The 18,317-nt window shown below is 45.8% G+C and overlaps 1 protein-coding gene across 2 annotated transcripts in view; it reads left to right on the top strand.

The window, feature by feature from the left end:
* The window catches only part of CLIP2 (CAP-Gly domain containing linker protein 2), a 103,798-nt gene that overhangs the window by 71,136 nt on the left and 14,345 nt on the right, over positions 1-18,317 (top strand). For both annotated transcript variants that reach the window (XM_035900638.1, XM_035900639.1), the window contains exons 5-10: positions 732-856; positions 5,331-5,544; positions 6,534-6,731; positions 7,891-7,994; positions 10,446-10,506; positions 17,366-18,310. In XM_035900638.1, the coding sequence (XP_035756531.1) occupies positions 732-856; positions 5,331-5,544; positions 6,534-6,731; positions 7,891-7,994; positions 10,446-10,506; positions 17,366-18,310 (1,647 nt within the window). The remainder of the gene's footprint in view (positions 1-731; positions 857-5,330; positions 5,545-6,533; positions 6,732-7,890; positions 7,995-10,445; positions 10,507-17,365; positions 18,311-18,317) is intronic.

The following is an 18,317-nucleotide window of genomic DNA, read 5'->3' as shown; positions in this document are numbered from 1 at the left end:
GCTTTTAAGTGTACAAAAGGTGTGATTTATTCTTATTTCTCCATGGAGGGAAGAAATCTGTGCTAGTGGTGAGCCTACCAGTGAGATGAGACCCTTTCCCATGCAGCACACGAGCACTGTGAATTCATGTAGGATGTGTAGGTAAAAGCAGAGGGTTTTTTTTCCCTGTCCTAAATGCCTCTATTTTGAGTTTTGCTGGCAGAGCTGTTCACTACATCCTGGCAAGCCCTGTGTGGGGACAAGCTGCAGAGCGATGAGTGCCTTCCTGGCTCGGCTTGTCCCTTTGTCCTGTCCCGGTATTGCTCAGAACTGCCAGCTGAAAGAGCACAGGACTGAAGCCCCATTAGTGCAGATCTTGCTTCTTTACAGAAGGCAGGTATAAGCTGTGCTTGGATGGCTTAAATTCCTTCATGGGTTCACAAGTAACCTTGTGCAGTTAGTTGACGCCTTGAAATATGTTTTCATTATATTTGTTCTGACATCTTCTAGGCAGGTCCAAAAGTTGAGAGTTTGTTGACTTGCTTGTAGTTATTGGAGAGACATCTTCAGTGCTAGGAGAACTTGATATGAAAACTGTTTGGTTTGGTCTCATTAGATCTGAAACAGAAAATACTGATGTCTTGTCTTTCCCCCCCCCCGTCCCTCCTGTCTACATAGCTGTCCCAGCTTCAGTCCCCCTGTGGCAGTGCCAGTGCTGCTGTCTCTAACCATTGGCATCTTATCTCCAACAGGTTGGTGGGACAAAGACAGGAGTTGTGCGCTATGTGGGAGAGACGGATTTTGCCAAAGGAGAGTGGTGTGGTGTGGAGCTGGATGAACCCCTGGGGAAGAACGATGGGGCAGTTGCTGGTACAAGGTACTGTGCACTCTCAAACCTAGCCTGGGACATGTAGGGTCCCACACACCACCTGGGGGCCACACGACCTGGGAAGAGGACTCGGGGCTCTGTGCAGCTGTGTTTGGTTGGATATTGTGGGTTGGGAGGAAGACTCCACTTTTGAGTCTTTTAGGCTTTGGGATGTCTTTGCAGGGAGATCAATAGAAAGCTCATCACTGGAGTGTTTTAAAGCAGGATCAGACAATGTCTGTGAAGAAGTAACCTGAGTGGCTTCAGGAAACAGGAGAGAGTAGGGAGAGAAGATAACTTACAGTGGGATTTAGTTTTTGCTAGAAATTGATTCTGTGATTGTATTAGCTCTGCTTTCTACCACCTATTCCCTTCATAAACTTGCTTCTTGCACTCTATACATAATTCACCCTGTCAGAACTATAGAAGATAAAGATTTTACTCTCTTTTTTTTTCCCTCAACTTAATGTTATTTGTTCTCTTCTTTCTGGGGACAAATTTCCAGAGATCTGAAAAAACAGTTGGTGGTCTTTGTCTGTCCTTGTCCTAATTCTGTAGTATGACAGCTATCTGCTGATTGATCTTACCACCTCTGACTCCATAGGCACCTCTACTATTTTCATTTCAAAAAAAGCCCTTGTTAGTGTCTATAAAACTAGGCAGAGACATCTCGCAGGCTTGCTGGGAAGCTGTTTCTGTTCACGTGGACATTAGGTGAGGGAATGACCCCCAGCCTCAGATCTTGAGCTTGGGGATGTTCAAATATGAGTTATACAGCAGCACTTTGACCCTGCTTCAAATAAAGGTGGAACTGATTCCTTGTCCTTCACAAGTTCCTGTGGTGGGAAATAACTGTTGATTTCTTGGAGCTTCCTGAGGGAATCTTGCATTAGAGCTGAGATTTAGCTTTGAAACTACGGAGCTGAGAGTTCTTCCCTTGTTAGATCTCACGTTCTTTAGTAAAGGCTTCTTGTGTTGGGTCAGCCTTGTTTTGTCCAGCAGCCATGTGTTTTCATTTAAAATAAGAGAAACACTGCCTTGTTCAATGACAGCGCAAGAAAGCAGAAAATGATTGGCAGCAGATGGCTGAGTCCCAGCCTTTCTCAAAAGAACCAGGATCGTAGAGAATAAGTCAAGATCAAGAGAATAAGTCCCTGCTTTCTTTATCATACAGTACAAATTATCTCTAATCTTTAATGTTCAGGGTGCTCAGAAATTGTTTGTTGTCTCTGTGCGTGTGGAAGGTGAGTCTAAGGGTGCTCTCTCTGCCTCCTTGTCCTCACACTTCTGCTGCTATGTTTTGTAAATCCAACTTTTGGAAGTCCCTTATCTTCTGAAACTGCTACATCTTGGCAGAGGTTGTTACGGTATGTGCCCTGTCTGCAAGGCTTCTCTTTTGTTTCACCCTTTATCAAGAATGGGAAAAATTGAGCTCCACAGCAGGGATTCAGGAGCAGGAGTGAATTAAGAGGTTTGGATTAAACAGGGGAGATTGAGGGATGTCTGTAAGGCATCCCTGCCCCTTGCGTCCAGGCTGATTTTTGCAGATCTTCTAGCAACAATTGATGCCAGCAGATACAGCAGTGGTAGATGTGGACTCTCCAGCTGAAGGGTTCTCTGCCCCAGAAGGATCTGGCTGCAGGTTTGCAGCATTGTCCCTGCTCGTCCTTTGAGCCTTCATCTAACTGTTTGATTTTCTTACAGCATGTGCAGATTTCAACAGCGGGGTTTGAGGGGAGAAGCCGATATAGTAAAATTGACTCCCTTGGTGCATGCAGGCGCCTCTCAGACAGTCTTCCCCATATTTGCCACTGCCACAGGGGGTTCCTGATACTGCCCAGAGCTTGTCCTGCCAGAGTCAGTCTGGGCAGAGACCAGCCAGGACTTTGGAGCCTCTCTGCTTTGGTGGTTGTTGCCATCTAGTGAGCATCCTTGGCCTGGCTGTCCGAGACCAGCACTCGCTGCTGCAGTAGCCGTCTGCTGCAGCAGGAGAGCCTGCTCCAAAGAAGCAACTCAAGACAGTGGAGGCTGGTGGAAGCAGGAGAGCAAAAGTGGGCAAATGAGTGAGCAAAGGACTCTGTCACCATCTTTGCTGCCCTGGGTTCTCCAGTTGAGTCGGTGGTGAATCACCTGAAATTTGAGGAGGGTTGCTCTGATTCTCCTGCAGGTTCAGGAAGGGCATCCAGGTCTGGATGTGTGTCAAGGGAAGGATGAAGGGCCAGGGTTTCCTGAGCAGCTTGTGGCTCTCTGGTGGAGGCTGCCTGCAGGCTGTCGTTTCAGTAGCAGTGCCCAGGAGGAGAAGGATATCGCTGTGGGTGAGCCCCTCTCTGTACATCTCATGGATGCTGCTGAGACACTGGGGTTTGCTGCGTCTGCTTTCCTGTCTGCACAGGAGGCTAGAGAGCTGCTGGTGTGGTTTTTTTGGTTCCTTATCCACAAAGCCAAGCAAGTTCCCCTTACTGATCTCTAGTATATTAACCTTTACATGCTTGTTTTACTCTTCTTCCTTCTCTGCCTCTGTTCCTATGGGAGTCTTTGCCCACTAAACTGCTCATGCCTTTGCTTCCGCATAGTCTGAAACATGTCAGCTACAGGCCTTGGACACTGAAGATTATTTTTTTTAATCTATTTCAAAATTTCCTGTTCTGTTTCCCACCTGCAGTTTGCATTGCCATCACAATGCCCCTTTCCTTCCCTGTTTCTTTTCTGTAATGTGGTTGTAGAGCACTTGGCAATCAGTGAGAGCAGCTCTTGGTTTTCAAGCAGGCCGGGTTTTGGTTTGTTTTTTGGGTTTTTTTGCTGCCAAGTGTTCTGGACCCAATTCCTGCTTCTGAACTATAAAAGTTAATTACAACCACTTCCAGTCTGGTGGACTAAAAGAAAATGAGCAGACACAAACTGATGCAACTTTGGACTTGCTAAGGGCTGTCAGGGGACTTTTGAGGGACTTAGCCTTTGGTGGCGTTGTACAGCCACAAGTACCAGTCTGTGCTTGGACCTGTGGAAGGGGCTGTGCTGTGCTGTTGGTCCTCCTGTGCCTACTTCTGTTTTAAGATACGATCTTGAGCAGGGTTTTGGCTGGTTTGCAAGAGGCCAGACAGAGTTTCTTCCTTGGGTCTCTGTTCTGCAGCAAGGTCAGCCTGCAGTATAGCTGGTTTTCCAGACCCAAGAGCCTGTTTTGGCAGCAAGCAGAAAGGGGCTAAATGATTTTGGGTTTTAGAGGGTAGTTTTGGTTGGCTTTTTGTTTTGGGGTTTGGTTTTTTTTTTAAGGTTGTTACAGAAAAAATCATAGTTGAGCAGATGTTTGAAGATGAATCACTCTCATCTGGCTGGAGATCAGGCTGTTCTCTGGCCTCCCAAGCACACAGGTCTGCCTGTGACACAGCCACGTGGCTGCCAGCGCTTAAAAATAAAAGGGGATTGGGGAAGCAGCTGCTCACATCTGGAGAGAGAGGACTTGTGCTAGTAAGGCTGGATTTGTGTCATTTATTCATTAGGACCTGGTTTTTATGTTAACGTAAGACAGATTATTATATGGCCCAGTATTTTCCCCTAACCTTGCTAGGAAGCCTTTGAGAAAGAATTCTTAACGGAGACAGTTGTCTGTGTTGACTGCTTCTTTGAAACAAGGGGATGTGACCCCTGGAGATGATCTGGTTTACTTGCTGCAGTGCAGCTGGCCAGCAACAGATAAACCCTGGCTTGAGCCGGTTGGCCCAAGCTCTGAAGGGGTTTCCAAGGTTTGACACTGTGGGTTTTGGCTCATTTGTATTCTGAAAGAGGGCTCCAGAGAGATATAATCATTGGGCTCACTGCAATTGTGGAAAAGAGCTTGCACCATAATTATCTGATCCTCCCTTTTTTATGCTTGCTTCTTTCTAAGTTTGTTTGTGTGGGAGCTGGTTTCTCTGCCGCCCTGAGGAGATGGCACACACTGGAGCTTGCTGTAGTGGTATTTTTATCTTCAAAGTTAGGAGCTGCCGGTTTCCCCTTCTGTTTTGGGAGGAACATTTTTACAGAGCAGTGCGATTCAGATATTTTTATTCAACACACTTTGCTATATGACTTTCTTGCAAAGCAGGGTAGAGAACACACGCGGGTTTGGGGAAGGTTGGTTTGTTGCGGTAAGGAGGGAGCGCGTGTGCTCCCGCCGTGCTTATGTACTGGGAGTTTTGTGTTATCCAGGCTACCAGATGGGTCTTCCCTGGCATCTCCTCAAAGTGTGCAGAAACTAGTGCGTGGCAATTATTTTGCGTTTCCCTGCTTAAACACCGCAAGTGAAAACATGGAGATTGCCACCAGCCTTAAGTGGCAGGAAAGGAGAATAATCAAACTGCTTGCATGCAGGAAACAACATCGCAGCAAAGCACCGAGAGATGAGCTGAGGGCTGGGGTTGTGTATTGCTTAGCAATGCTATTCTGTGAGGCTTGGGCGAGATGGATGCTCTGCCACTTCTGACTTGGTGCATCTCCTGTACTACAGGTATTTTCAGTGCCCTCCCAAGTTTGGCCTCTTTGCTCCCATCCACAAGGTGATCCGGATCGGGTTCCCCTCAACCAGCCCTGCCAAGGCAAAGAAGAGCAAACGAATGGCCATGGGAGTGTCTGCCTTAACCCACAGCCCCAGCAGCTCCTCCATCAGCTCCGTCAGCTCGGTGGCATCGTCTGTTGGAGGCAGGCCCAGCCGCAGTGGGCTGGTAAGTGGCTCTTTCCAGAGACTGTGCAGCCTCGTTCCACTTCTGTGGCCCAGCTCTACGAAGTGGGAGGGTTGGGGTTTTGTTTCAGCAGCTGCCCCGGTTCAGCTGCTCCTTCACCATTGGTGAGACGAGGGGATCGTGGGATACTGTTACCCACCTTACAAATAGGACTCCCTCCACGGACACGAGGCATAACAGACGCTGAGCAATTGTGACTGTTAAAGAGCCCAAAGCACTGTTTGCAACGGCATGAATCTCTGCTCCGCTGTCAAGAGCAGGTTTTGTACAGGGTCTCTGCAAAAAATGCTATTGCTTCTTGTCCCTTGTGGTTGCGTAGCAGTGTGCTGCTGTGTTGAACAGCTATGCGAAAGCTCCTGCAATGACTGCATTTTGCTGTGGAGGGGTGACACTGTCCTGGATCACATGCCTTGCGCTTTGGCAGGTTCTCAGGAAGGCGGACACCAGAGCAGGCAGCAGTTATTGTTAAAAGCTCTAACTCTGCCATAGTGTGTGCTGCATAGCACCTGCAGTTATCTTGGCTGGGGACGAGGGTGCAGTATCCATTACTGGGAGTGGATCCAACTAGCCCATACTGGTCTCCAGTTGAGATCAGTCCTCCCAGCTGAGCTCGCTGTTTGGAACTGCACCAGTGCAGGTCATCAATAAAACGTATTTAAGGTGGCAGATGATACAATACGTGATAATCTTTCCTGACCCAATTCCTACCCCACATCTTGTTCTTTGGGAAATGGTCCTTTCACTGCAGTCTAGCAGAGCTATTTAACATGTAAGCAGTGTCCAGATGTTTTGCAGGCTTATTAACCCCACCTGTAGGACCAGGAGGGTCCAGAGCTGGAACTGCAGCTCTGTGCAGCCTAATAAATGATCAGTAAGTGAGCTGCATTCCAGATTTAACAGGGGAATTTGAGCTATTCTAGACTGGGAAGGACACAGCTTTACCCCTGTCTCTTTTAAATTCTCTTTCTCAGCTGACAGAGACCTCTTCTCGATATGCCCGGAAAATCTCCGGTACCACAGCTCTCCAGGAGGCACTGAAGGAGAAGCAGCAGCACATTGAACAGCTACTGGCAGAGCGTGACCTGGAGCGGGCTGAGGTTGCCAAAGCCACCAGCCACATCTGTGAGGTGGAGAAAGAGATTGCCATCATGAAGGCCCAGCACGAGCAGGTAGGAGGTGACATGGCTTTATTGCTAGCAGACAAATATCTGGCATCCTCTGAAAGTTTCGGATCATGATAACATCACCTATGTGTAGCTTCCTGATGTGAAACCTGGGCTCTGAATTTCTGCCTTTCATGTGGAGACAACTTCCTGCACGGTGCGTTAAGCTGAGGTTCTTTCTCCACTCCTGCCAGTGGAACATGTGCTCCCTCTGACCCAAGCCAGGAGCAGAAAAAGGGCAGTGTCAGAAAAAGGACAGTGGATAGTTTGTGTCTGGTGGATCAATACACTCAAATGCTGAAATGCAAGTGGAGGCCAAACTTGTTCTCCTTAGCCACCCAATCTGGCTGTGACTGCATTGTGGTGGTTTTTTGGTGCTATCGGACACTGCTGAGAACATCAGCTCAGTTCATATGTCACTGCTTTCCTGCCAGAGGGGATGTTTTTATCACATTAATAAACTCAAGAGATCTGTAAGGAAAACAGACTGGTCATATTAGCTTTTTTGCACAAGCATTCATACAAATGATACTTTACGCATTTGAATGCTTCAAGAGAAGAGTTGTGTTTGTGCTGTTTGTCAGTATGGGGCTCTTCCATGATTGCAGTTGCCCTGAATTCCTTGCTCGTGTTTATAAACCCCAGTCACCTACTAGGGAGCATTGATAGCACTGTGTATCTTGGTGTGGTGGGCCACACCCACCTTTCAGAAATGCAGGAGAAATCTGCAAATCAACTGCAAGCTGACATCTTCCTTGTGTATAGTATTTTCCAGTAATTACCAGTAACAAATGAATTCATGCAAGTCTGAAATGACTTCTTGCTTCATGACCAGGGCTGAATTGCACCTGGTAACCTCAGACCAGATTTTCAACCTGTTCAGGCTTCAAGTGCTTAACGCTTAATCAGAGCTGGATTCTTCAAAGGGTTCAAGTCAGAGAGGCACTGAAGCATGGATCAAATTTCCAAGCTGCTGGAGATCTAGCACGTTTTTTCTTTTTGATACCTACATACTGGCCTTTTTGGGAAATCTACCTTGTTACCATAGCAGCCTCTGAAAGAGGTCATCAAAACCTTCTGTTCCCTTGTTCTGATCCTTTTTTTAAACAACTCTATACTTCAAACATCGTTAACGTTTGTGGTTCGGGCTCTTTTTTTGCTGCAGTACGTCACGGAGGCAGAAGGAAACCTCCAGCGAGCACGAGCCCTGGTGGATGGGATGCAGAAGGAGAAGATTGAGCTGTTGAACCAGCTGGAAGAGGAGAAGAGGTAAAGCAGGAGTGGATGGGTGTGGAGGAGGTGAAGTCATGGGGAAGATGAGGCTTTTTTCCAAGAACATCGCTCATTGGATCTAAGGAGGAAACAGTGACCGGGAAAGTCGTCTTTGGATATCTTCCAGTGCTTCAGATATGCTGTGTTCCCCTCTCCTGGCCACTGTGGGTCTGCCTGCATGTAGGGAAGGGGTGTGCTGCTTCAGGTTACAGGAAGTTTAGAACAATTTTGCTGCAGTTGCACATCTAATGTGACTCTTGTCTAGGATTGGGTATCCAGTACAATGGCTGCCCCCATTTGCTGACAAACTGCTGCTGATGACAACTGAACGGTGAAGTATTTCCAATAAATCTTGTATGTTCCTATGTCTTATGGCTCTTAGAGGAGACTCGATGCTGTATTATTCGGTGGAGTTGCAGTGAGCTAATTCCTGTGATGTGAGTAGTGTCAGGTTTTTTTGCATAAGCTCAGCTGAACCTGCCCCCCTGTTGCAATGCAATTGAAGGGCAGAAGACAAAGAGCCAGCCAGGACAGCTCAAACCTGCGACAGGAGCAGCGCTTGTTTAGCTGCCAGGAGTTTCATGATTGTACCCACTCTCCTGCCAAATGCATGTAGCATTCAAGAAAAATGGAGACTAACAGTTTCCATTCCTGAACAGGGACTCTTAAGTGCTGGCACTCTTGTGATGACCCTAATAAATATTTGTCAGGCTGCTCCGTGTCCAAGAGTATTTGACCATGACACATGTTGCACTGACAATACAATGGTGGACAACAGTTGATCTACCGCTGCCCGTAGAAGGCCAAATAGTCTTGGTTTCCTGCTGGGCAGTGAAATTATTGAGGGTTTCTATCCATCTTCCCTGTTGTTTGGTTCCCAATGCGAAGCAAGGAGAAGCAGCGTTATTAGCCTGAAGGAACAAAAGGGCTCCAGTAATATCAGCACCTCTGGGATTTGATACCCCGGCCAAACTGAGCCATGTTGCTGTGTAAACTGGAATTACTCGGTAAAGGTGGGATTAGCTCATGGCAAGGGTGTGGACAGTGGCAAAGCCTTGCCTTCAGATATTCTTGGCTAAGGGTACAGTATAAAACTGATACTGGATAATAAACAGAACTGTGCAGGTTGGACCATCCCAGACCCCTAACCCTTCTGTACAACCTGGCTTTGCTAAAGACCATTGCTTTCCCCTGTGTTTGTGATGTGATGACCTTAAGGACATTCCTTCTGAGAAGGGAAATCAAACTGGAGTAGTGCCTTACTGTAGTGTGATTCATCATCTCCCCAGATCCCAGAGGCCCCATCCGTGTATATACGATGATGCATACATTTCCTCTCTGGATGAGAGTGAAGATCTGCTTGTCATTCTTGGAGTCCAATTTGCTCCATATATATAATTAAGCTCTTCAGTGGGAATAGAAAGACATTTCTGTGTATTAAGTAACTGAAAACTGTTGATTTCAATTGAATGATGCCCCTCCTGAGGACGAATTGTTCTGTTGTGCACAAGTCCCCCTGCTCTCCTGGTAGGCAGCTCACTTTCCCAGCTCCAGGAGGCCCTTTAACGTAAGACAGCTGAGTTGTTTCCTAAATATGAACAGATGCCTCCTCTAATTAGAGGAGGTTTAGACAAGGAAGCTTGTTTATGAATTTAGATATGTACATCACAGCTATTTTTGTCTGTAACGGAATCAGAGTCCTTACATCTGGCTACCAGCTCAACATCCTCATTATTGCCTTTTTTTTTTGTTTGTTTAAATCAGTAAAGAGAACAAAGAGGACTGGGCTTAGCAGAAGATTGAATTATTTTGTATCATTACTGGATTTCTTTCTTCAGACTTTACAAGAGAGTCCTAGGCACTTCTGCGTTTGTGCATGTGATTTTTTTTTATGTGCATTTATGCATGACTGGCCTACACAATCTCTGGTGAAGGCTCTTCTGCCAGTGTAGCTCACCATTTCCACGTTGCGGAAATGTAAAGCATTGCCCAGCCTTTGCCAAGAAGGCAGAGGCTCTGATTCACGTGGAATATATTGTATGGACCCTGTGCATTTGGTGCAGGAATTGCCTAGTGCTTGACTGCAGGATAACGGAGGCTAAGAAAACCAGTGAGACCTGGTTGTGGCTTTCATGTTCCCAGGATTCCAGTGTCAGAGAACAGCAGCTGTGCTTGCTGAGAGGTGGTGCAGCAGAAACAGCATGTCTGTGAGCGTATACCTTGCGTGAAGGCAAATGTGTGCTATGTGGAAAGCTTGCTTATTAACTGTGTTGCTCCATGTGTCTTGATGTTTATCTTCTGCTGAGCTGTTTGCATACAAAGCTTGTTTGTATCCTGCTCCTCTCAGACTTCAGATGTGCAGGGGAGGCCCACGTGCAATGGCTGCTTAGAAATGGGATGCTGATCTGGGTGTTACTGATTGCTATTTGTGTCTTTTCCCCTTCCCAGGAAAGTGGAGGACTTGCAGTTCCGTGTGGAGGAAGAATCCATCACAAAGGGGGATCTGGAGGTAATTCCTAACAGCCTTAGCAAAATGCGGGGTTAAAACCTGAAACTGCATGTGGGGCCTCACCCAAGTAATTTCTGCCACCTTTTGCTCAATTTGAAACAATACGTTATCTTTATTGATGGCTTTGGACCGGCTGCAAACACCATGGTATAAACTGTGAAGATTGTTCTTTGGTTTGTTGCCCAATGACTAATAATGCTAGGAACTGCCTAGAATTAATCACATGCAGCCAGCCTGGCTTTAAATGTTGCCATGAGTTGCCAAGCCATGTTAAAATCTGACTGTATCTGAATGCATTTCAACATATGTTTTTCCACTGTAGAAATGACTTGACTGCTCAGTCACTGTCCCTGCAGTGTCCTGTTATTAGGAGCTAATTGGCACGCACAATCTCCCAGTTGGATGCTATTCTATTCCAGCCCAAATGCTGGAATATCGTTTGACCTGCAGTACCCCCATGTGGAGTCCTCTGCCCACGAAAGTGGGGTTTGGCACTGCGATACCCTTTAATTTGGAAGGGCTGTTGCAGTGAATATTGTGCAAACTGGAAGTGGTGTTGGGAGCTTGCCCTTGAGTGGGAGGCTTTTCTGTGGGGGGAAAAAGGGAAAAGAAAGTATTTCTGTGAAAGCAAGGCTCTGCTCTAAACGTGTAAATTGGGACTTTCCCTTATCTTTAGCTAGAGTGCTAGGTTGGTAATTGTCAGAAATGTCAAGAAACATGCTCCTGTGCTTCACTGTTGGTCATATCAATAAAAGCCCAGGAAAATGGGAGAACTAGGCAATGGGAGTATGCTGCTATGGCTTTGACCCTCTTGGCATAAACCTCTCCTCTTTATCTGGAAGTGGAAGCAGAGTAATGTGTTTGACAGGGTATAAATCAGCAACACACTCATAACAGACCTTTGCTAAAGGGCAGCAAGTGCAGTTTCTGCCTAGCGTGTGGGTGCAAAATTGTGTTTCTGTTGATTCCTGAGCTTAGATGATAGATTTCCCCAGTGCTTTAGAGAAGTGCGATTGATCCATCGCTCCATTTCAGAGCAGTGAATTGTCCCTGTGTAAGCTTTAAGTGTTTAAGCCTGCCTGTGGAGTAATGGCAATGGGACCAGGCTTAGCTAGCAGGTATATTCAGATGTACTTTAAAAAAAAAAAAAAGCCACCACATTTTAGCAAGCTGGTAAGCTACTGTGACATAAGTGCTCCTATAACTGCAGGTCCCAAACTGAGGATGGATCTGATTTTCATTTGGGCTGGGAAGGAGTTGCTTTGCAATGGGGATGTGGCCAAGCTTCTTGCAGGCTGCCAGGGTCCTGTCCCCACTTCCACGTTGTCTGTACAGAACAAATAACTTCTTAGGGAAGAGTCACGGAGCAGCTTGGTTTCCTGCAATCCACAGAAATGGGATGTTCCCCTGTGGGTCCAACAGCAGGGACAGCACAGACACTGTCAGAGGGCTTTGCTGTGGTCAGTTTTTACATAGTCCTGTCTAATTTGGATGCTCAGGCTGAACGATTGACCCACTGGAGTTAATTCTCACCTCCCTGCTTTGTTGTGGAGACAGTTAGGATTTCCAGAAGCAAGTAATTCGCTTACAGAAAAAAATCTCTTGTTGGAAATCAGGGGGATAAGTGCTCCTTCATGTTGCAGTATGTTTCCTGGGAAGTGGTTGTCCTTGATATTCTTCATGTAAAATCACAACGAAGTCAACCGGTGGCTGCTAGCACAGCCCTTGGCATCCCTGGCTAGAGCTCAACCAACCACCCAAATACCAAAAGCAAAACCCAGTGGCAGTTGTCGCCCCTCCTCTGGTCTTGTCCGCTTATGCCACCAGCCGTCTTCTGAGTACTTGGAGGAGAATGTTTATCTTGCACTTACCAGCCAGTAAAAGACATGATGGTAAGAAGAGATTATCTCCTCCAGGGTCTCTGGATCTAGGGTTTCTGCTGAAGGCTGGGATAAATCCTGTGGTATTTCATAGAATCATAGAATCGTTTAGGTTGGAAAACCCCTTTAAGACCAAGTCTAACCGTTAACCTACCCCTGCCATCCCACCACTAAACCATGTCCCTAAGCACCTCATCTATCCTTCTCTTACATACCTCCAGGGGTGGGGACTTGACCACTTCCCTGGGCAGCCCTTTCCAGTGCCTGACAACCCTTTTGGTGAAGAAGTTTTTCCTAATGTCTAGCCTAAACCTGTCCTGGCACAACTTCAAACCATTCCCCTTCATCGTATCCCCCGTTACCAGGGAGAAGAGCCCAACCCCCCACCTCGCTACAGCTTCCTTTCAGGTAGTTGTAGAGGGCGATCAGGGCTCCCCTCAGCCTCCTCTTCTCCAGACTAAACAACCCCAGTTCCCTCAGCCGCTCCTCGTATGCCTTGTGCTCTAGACCCCTCCCCAGCTTTGTGGCTCTCCTCTGGACATGTTCCAGCAAGGCAACATCTTTCTTGTAGTGAGGGGCCCAAAACTGAACACAGTATTTGAGGTGTGGCCTCACCAGCACCGAGTACAGGGGCACAATCACTTCCCTACTCCTGCTGGTCACACTATTTCTGATACAGGCAAGGATGCCATTGGCTGGCTTTGCCCCCACTATTTCTGATACAGGCAAGGATGCCATTGGCTGTCTTGGCCACCTGGGCATGCTGCTGGCTCATATTCGGCCGGCTGTCAACCAGTACTCCCAAGTCTTTTTTCACCAGGCAGCTTTCCAGCCACAATATTATTTCTCATAATATCATGTAGTTTTGAACAAAGCTGGGACTCTTGGGTGTTGAGTGTGGCGGACAGCATCCCTAGAAGCTCTTTGACCAAAGAAATCAATGTGTCTGAAGCTTGGAGGTACGGATCCAGTTTCTGGACCTGTGATAAAGAAGGAGGAGCTGTGGATTTAGCCTTGAAACATAGTTGTGAATTCATTTTTCATACTGGTCGGCAGTGCTGATACTATAGTGCTTTGGAAGGTGAAAAGCAGTTGCAGGAAAACAAAACCTTTTAATAAAGGCTTTTGATGATGTAAGACTGTGTTGTTATAGGAAATGCTAACCTCTTCAAGGAACTATCTCATGCTTATCTCCTGGGAACCTACCTCATACCTTGAACATCCGTGGGAAGTCAATTTGTAATTTGCGAATAGTAATTTAAGGCTAATAGCAAGAAATCTGTCTAAAATTCAGATCTGAACTTCCTCAAGTGCAGGAAAACTGGATTGGAGGCTCTGAGTCATACTGGCAAGGCAAACCAATATGCATTAAATAAGAAATAACAGAGGACTTGATGCGAATCTTAAGTGAAGGTTTATTCAAGGACTGTGAAACAGTTGATCTAAGTTTCTTCCCTGATTATTGTTCTCCTATGTTTTCATGTGTTTTTCCAGACTTGGAAAATAGCAGGATTGGTAGATACTGAGCAAGCTTGGCTGGGAACTTGAGAGTCAACCTCAGGAGTCTTGAGAGAGTTTCAGAGATTCAGAGATTAGTTTTGTAATAGGTCAGCATCTTCAGGTAACCAATATCTGACGTGCTGCCACCTGTAAAGGTAATTTCAAAAGTTTGTGTTGCTGAAGTTACACTTGGGGATTTTGAGCTAGTATAAACTGAGGAAAATTCATTAGTATCAATGGGATAATTATCCCTGTAAATAAAGTCAAGCCTGGAGCTTCATGTTGAGATGTGGACCTTTGAGCTTTGCAGAGATTGGGAGAAGCCACTCGGTACAAAATTAAATCCGTTAGGATGCATTCAGCCAACTTTTGCACTTCAGTGATATTATTTGGGGGTTTTGCTAATGTTTGGGTTTTTGAGACCACATCTCTCTCTTCCTTCAGGGGTCAAATAGACCACATAGAATACGGAGTAGTCTGAATGTATCTGACAGTTGATCTTGACCATCTATGAATACGTGTATAACGATAGCTTTCGCACCAGGGAGAAGAGATGGATTTTTACAAACTTTGGTTTCTATCATTTGTACACAACTAACCAAGATTCCTTTATTGTAGGAAAGGGCAGAAAATCCCTAAAATTGGTTCCTACAGAAAGAGGGGGAAACAAACAATTATATGGAAAATGAAGAGCGGAAAATGGGGGTTAAAAAAAAAAAGAAAATTCTGATCAGGTTTATTTGGTTTTTGGTAGGTGCAGTTTAATTCAAAGGAAAATGTTAGTTTTGTAAGCTAAAAAAAAGATGTGAAGGCCAGAGTCTGCATGCATTTTCCCATGTCTCCTCTTTTATTTATGGGAAATTTTACATGATATTACAGTGGTCATTGTGGAGTCCTGAGGTTTGCCGCCAAGTGCAGCTACATGGTACTTCTGCTTTGAAAGGAAGGGTGCCGAAGCAATGCTCTGTGCCAGTGTATCTAGATTTGGCAGGTTACATAAACTTGTGCTTAGTTTACTCATCTGTTTAAAAAAAAAAAAAAAAAAAAAAAAAAAGCAAAACCAGAAAAATAGTTCTGGTTTGTGTACAAGGCTCTTAGAGTCTTAGTGTGCAAAAATCACTTTGAAATTCATAGCAGCCCTGTTCAAACCTAAAGCACTGATTTATATAACAGTCCGGTATCTAAATTTCTTTGATTTGCTTTCAGTGCAGTGTATTTTTGGTTCTAGCAACATGCTGTGTACAGTATGACCTGCTTTTTTTTTTCACCCACCTAGTGAAGGGTTCAAGCTGTCTCCAGAGCAAAAAGAGGGTGGAAACTTCCAACTCTTTTCAGTCTACCTTGTGATTCTTTTTGAGGAGAGACACAGAGAATCGTTGCAAGGTCTTTGCATTCTCTTATATGGTGCAAGGGCCTTGTACTGGTGGTCTGCAGCAGCGGGAGCTTTGCTTTCTAGGAAGTGACTTCAGTATAGTCTTGATGCAGGAAGGCACTGAAGCAGGTTTCTAATGCAGAGGGATGTTTTCCCATCACAGATTCCATTTTCTTGTGAATAGCCACTATGAGTACCATGTAAAAATCCTGTAGTGACCATTTTCTGTTTGGTTGGACTTTTCCTGCTTGTTTGGATCTTTATTCTCCTCCTGTTGTGAACTGCCTTTCCTTGTCTTGTACAGTGAAGATGATGTTGCAGCTTTTCCCTCTCTCTCTCTCTTCCCCTTCCCCTTTCCCATCTCCACTGTTCTTCTTTTTTCCCTATGTGTGACCAGACTCAGACGCAGTTGGAGCATGCCCGAATACGGGAGCTCGAGCAGAGCCTGCTGTTTGAGAAGGCACAGGCTGAAAAACTCCTCAGGGAATTAGAGGACACCAGGGTAATCGACCCCCACTTGCCCTGCCTGCAGAAGAGCGTGCTTGCCCCCTGCGTTGATGCTCATGACGCCTTGCTTTGGGTTTCTTTTTTTGGTTGTTTTTTTTTTTTTGCTTTGTGGGGTTGATTGGTTTTGGCTTGAATTTAGGCTTCCCTGATTTTTTTGGTTGTTTTTTGATTTGCTCTCTCCCCTGGAAATGGTAGTACGATATAATTTCTAGCTTCGCTTCTCGTGTGGGGACTTGTTTCTCAGATTGAGTTTGCTTCTCTCTCCCATGCCACCATTTGACACATGAGCTCTTCACAATTTATCTCTCAATTAACATCCCCAAATAATATCTGCACCCTTCACAATTCATTCTGCCTTGTGGCTCCCCCAGGCTCTAATAGAAAATAACATTGCAATCACCATTCCCTTTGTCCTCCCTTCAGCTGTGGGAGCTGCCATCTGAAATGGAAGATACTGGTGAGTGCAGGTGGACCAGCTCTGATCCTTGGCCATGCCAGCAACAGGACAGGCTGCCCAGATGAACAATGCACCTGATCCTAAAAGCAGCCAGATGTGGAAAGGGCTTTTTCATGCTGGTGTGGTGGGGGAAGTGGCAAACCTGCCTACAGTGAGCCTGCGCCTCACGAATGGATTCACTAGAGCTGTAGAAAACACAAATGTGAGGTTCTCCAAAAGGGCTAAATGGTTTGGATGCCCCTGTGCCAATCTAAAATAAAAACCGCCCAGTGTCCTGGGCTGATGGTTAGTGGGGAAAATGGCAATTGAAATTAAATGGAATTGATCGCTCGTGTTTTGGCACTGGAAGATCTGCTTGGTTTCCTTGTTTCTTCTGCCTTTTTCTAATATTTCATCTAGTCAGATCTCTTCTTCCCCATCCATAACTGCAGCACCCTGAACTCCCTGTGGCGAGCAGGTAGTTCAGCCCTGTTAGGTTACATTCAGGTTGTAAGACATTGATCCATAGCCCTTATGCTCAATGTTAACCATGGCCAGATTTATTGTCTTGCATCCTCTAGCCTTCTACATTATTTTTACTTTGCTAATAAACTCTAACAAGTACTCATGTAAAAATCCCTTTTCCTTTTTACACCAGGGTAAACGAATTACAATGCAGAAGGGAGGTCTGTAGGCTGAGGATTGCTGAGCAATAAAGGAAACATGATGTGCTTAATGCTGGTTTCAGTGCTTGTGATATTCCTGCATGTGCAGTCACATTTCCTCTGTGCATCATCTGGCAAGATGCCTAGTCTGGAAATATAATGCCCTTTTCAGGACATTATTTTTCATAAACCACTGTTGCTTTCTAGTGAATTTCAAGGGTTGCTTCCAAGATGTGTGTTTCTCTGTGGAAAATGAGAGGTTCGTATTAGAAAAAAACAAATTGCAATTGGCACAAAGACCTAACTGTTAGAGTTACTGGTGATAGTTACCCTGGTGCAAAACTGTACTCAAACTGGAGGGTGTTGGGTATTCTTTTCCTGTTTATTTGTACTTTGACTAATGTACTTTGGATTTACTTCCACTGGAGCACACTTACTAAAAGGAAGGATGCAACAATGAGAGGTGGGGACTGACTTTGTCTTCTCTGTCGTGTTGCAGTTAACGACGGTAGCAGAGAAATCCAGAATCCTGCAGCTGGAGGAGGAGCTGAGCCTCAGGCGCAGCGAGGTGGATGAGCTTCGGCAGTGCCTCAGGAGCTCCCACCAAGCAGAGACCCCTGAGCATAACCTTGGCTTGCAGTCAGAGGCTCTTCGTCTACGAGATCAGTTGCTGTCTGCCAACAAGGAGCATCAGAAGGAGAGCAGCCAGCTAAAAGAGAAGTATGAGAAGACGTTAAAGAAGTACCAGCAGGAGATGGAGAAGCTGAAAGCTGTCAATGAGAAGTATTCACAGGAAATCGTTGACCTAAAGCATAAAGTTCAGCAAGCCACTAATGAGAACATGGGGCTTATGGACAACTGGAAGTCCAAGTTGGACACATTAGCTTCTGACCACCAGAAGTCTCTGGAGGACCTCAAAGCCACATTGAACACAGGCCCCGACACCCAGCACAAGGAGATTGTGGAACTGAAGGCAGTGGTGGAGAGTATAAAGATGGAGCACCAGCTTGAGTTGGAGAACCTGAAAGCAAAGCACGACATTGAGACGGCTGTTCATATAAAGGAGAAGGAGAGCCTCAAACTGAAGTTGCAGGAGGCTGTGGATGAAGTGGAAAAAAGCAACAGCAACTGGAAAATGCAACTGGAAACCAAAAGCAATCAGCACCTTCTTGAGCTCCAAGATGTGAAGGACAAGTGTCGAGATGCTGAGCTGAGGGTGCACGAACTGGAGAAACTTCATGGTGAATATAAAGATCAGACACAAGCAATAGCTTTCTTGAAAGAGCAGATTTCTTTGGCTGAGAAGATGATGTTGGACTATGAAACACTGCAGAAAACAGAAGCTCAGAGCAAACAGGAGATCCACAGATTGCAGGAAAAAGTGCTTGTCTTAGAGAACAAGCTGCAGTCCATGGAGGCCCTGCATCCTTCTCAGCATGCAAATGTATGAC

The sequence above is a fragment of the Egretta garzetta genome, unplaced genomic scaffold (genome assembly GCF_000687185.1).
Source record: "Egretta garzetta isolate BGI_Z169 unplaced genomic scaffold, ASM68718v1 scaffold108, whole genome shotgun sequence".
Lineage (NCBI taxonomy): Eukaryota > Metazoa > Chordata > Aves > Pelecaniformes > Ardeidae > Egretta > Egretta garzetta.
The sequence above is the reverse complement of the archived record's forward strand: the minus strand, read 5'-3'. Positions and strand labels throughout refer to the sequence as shown.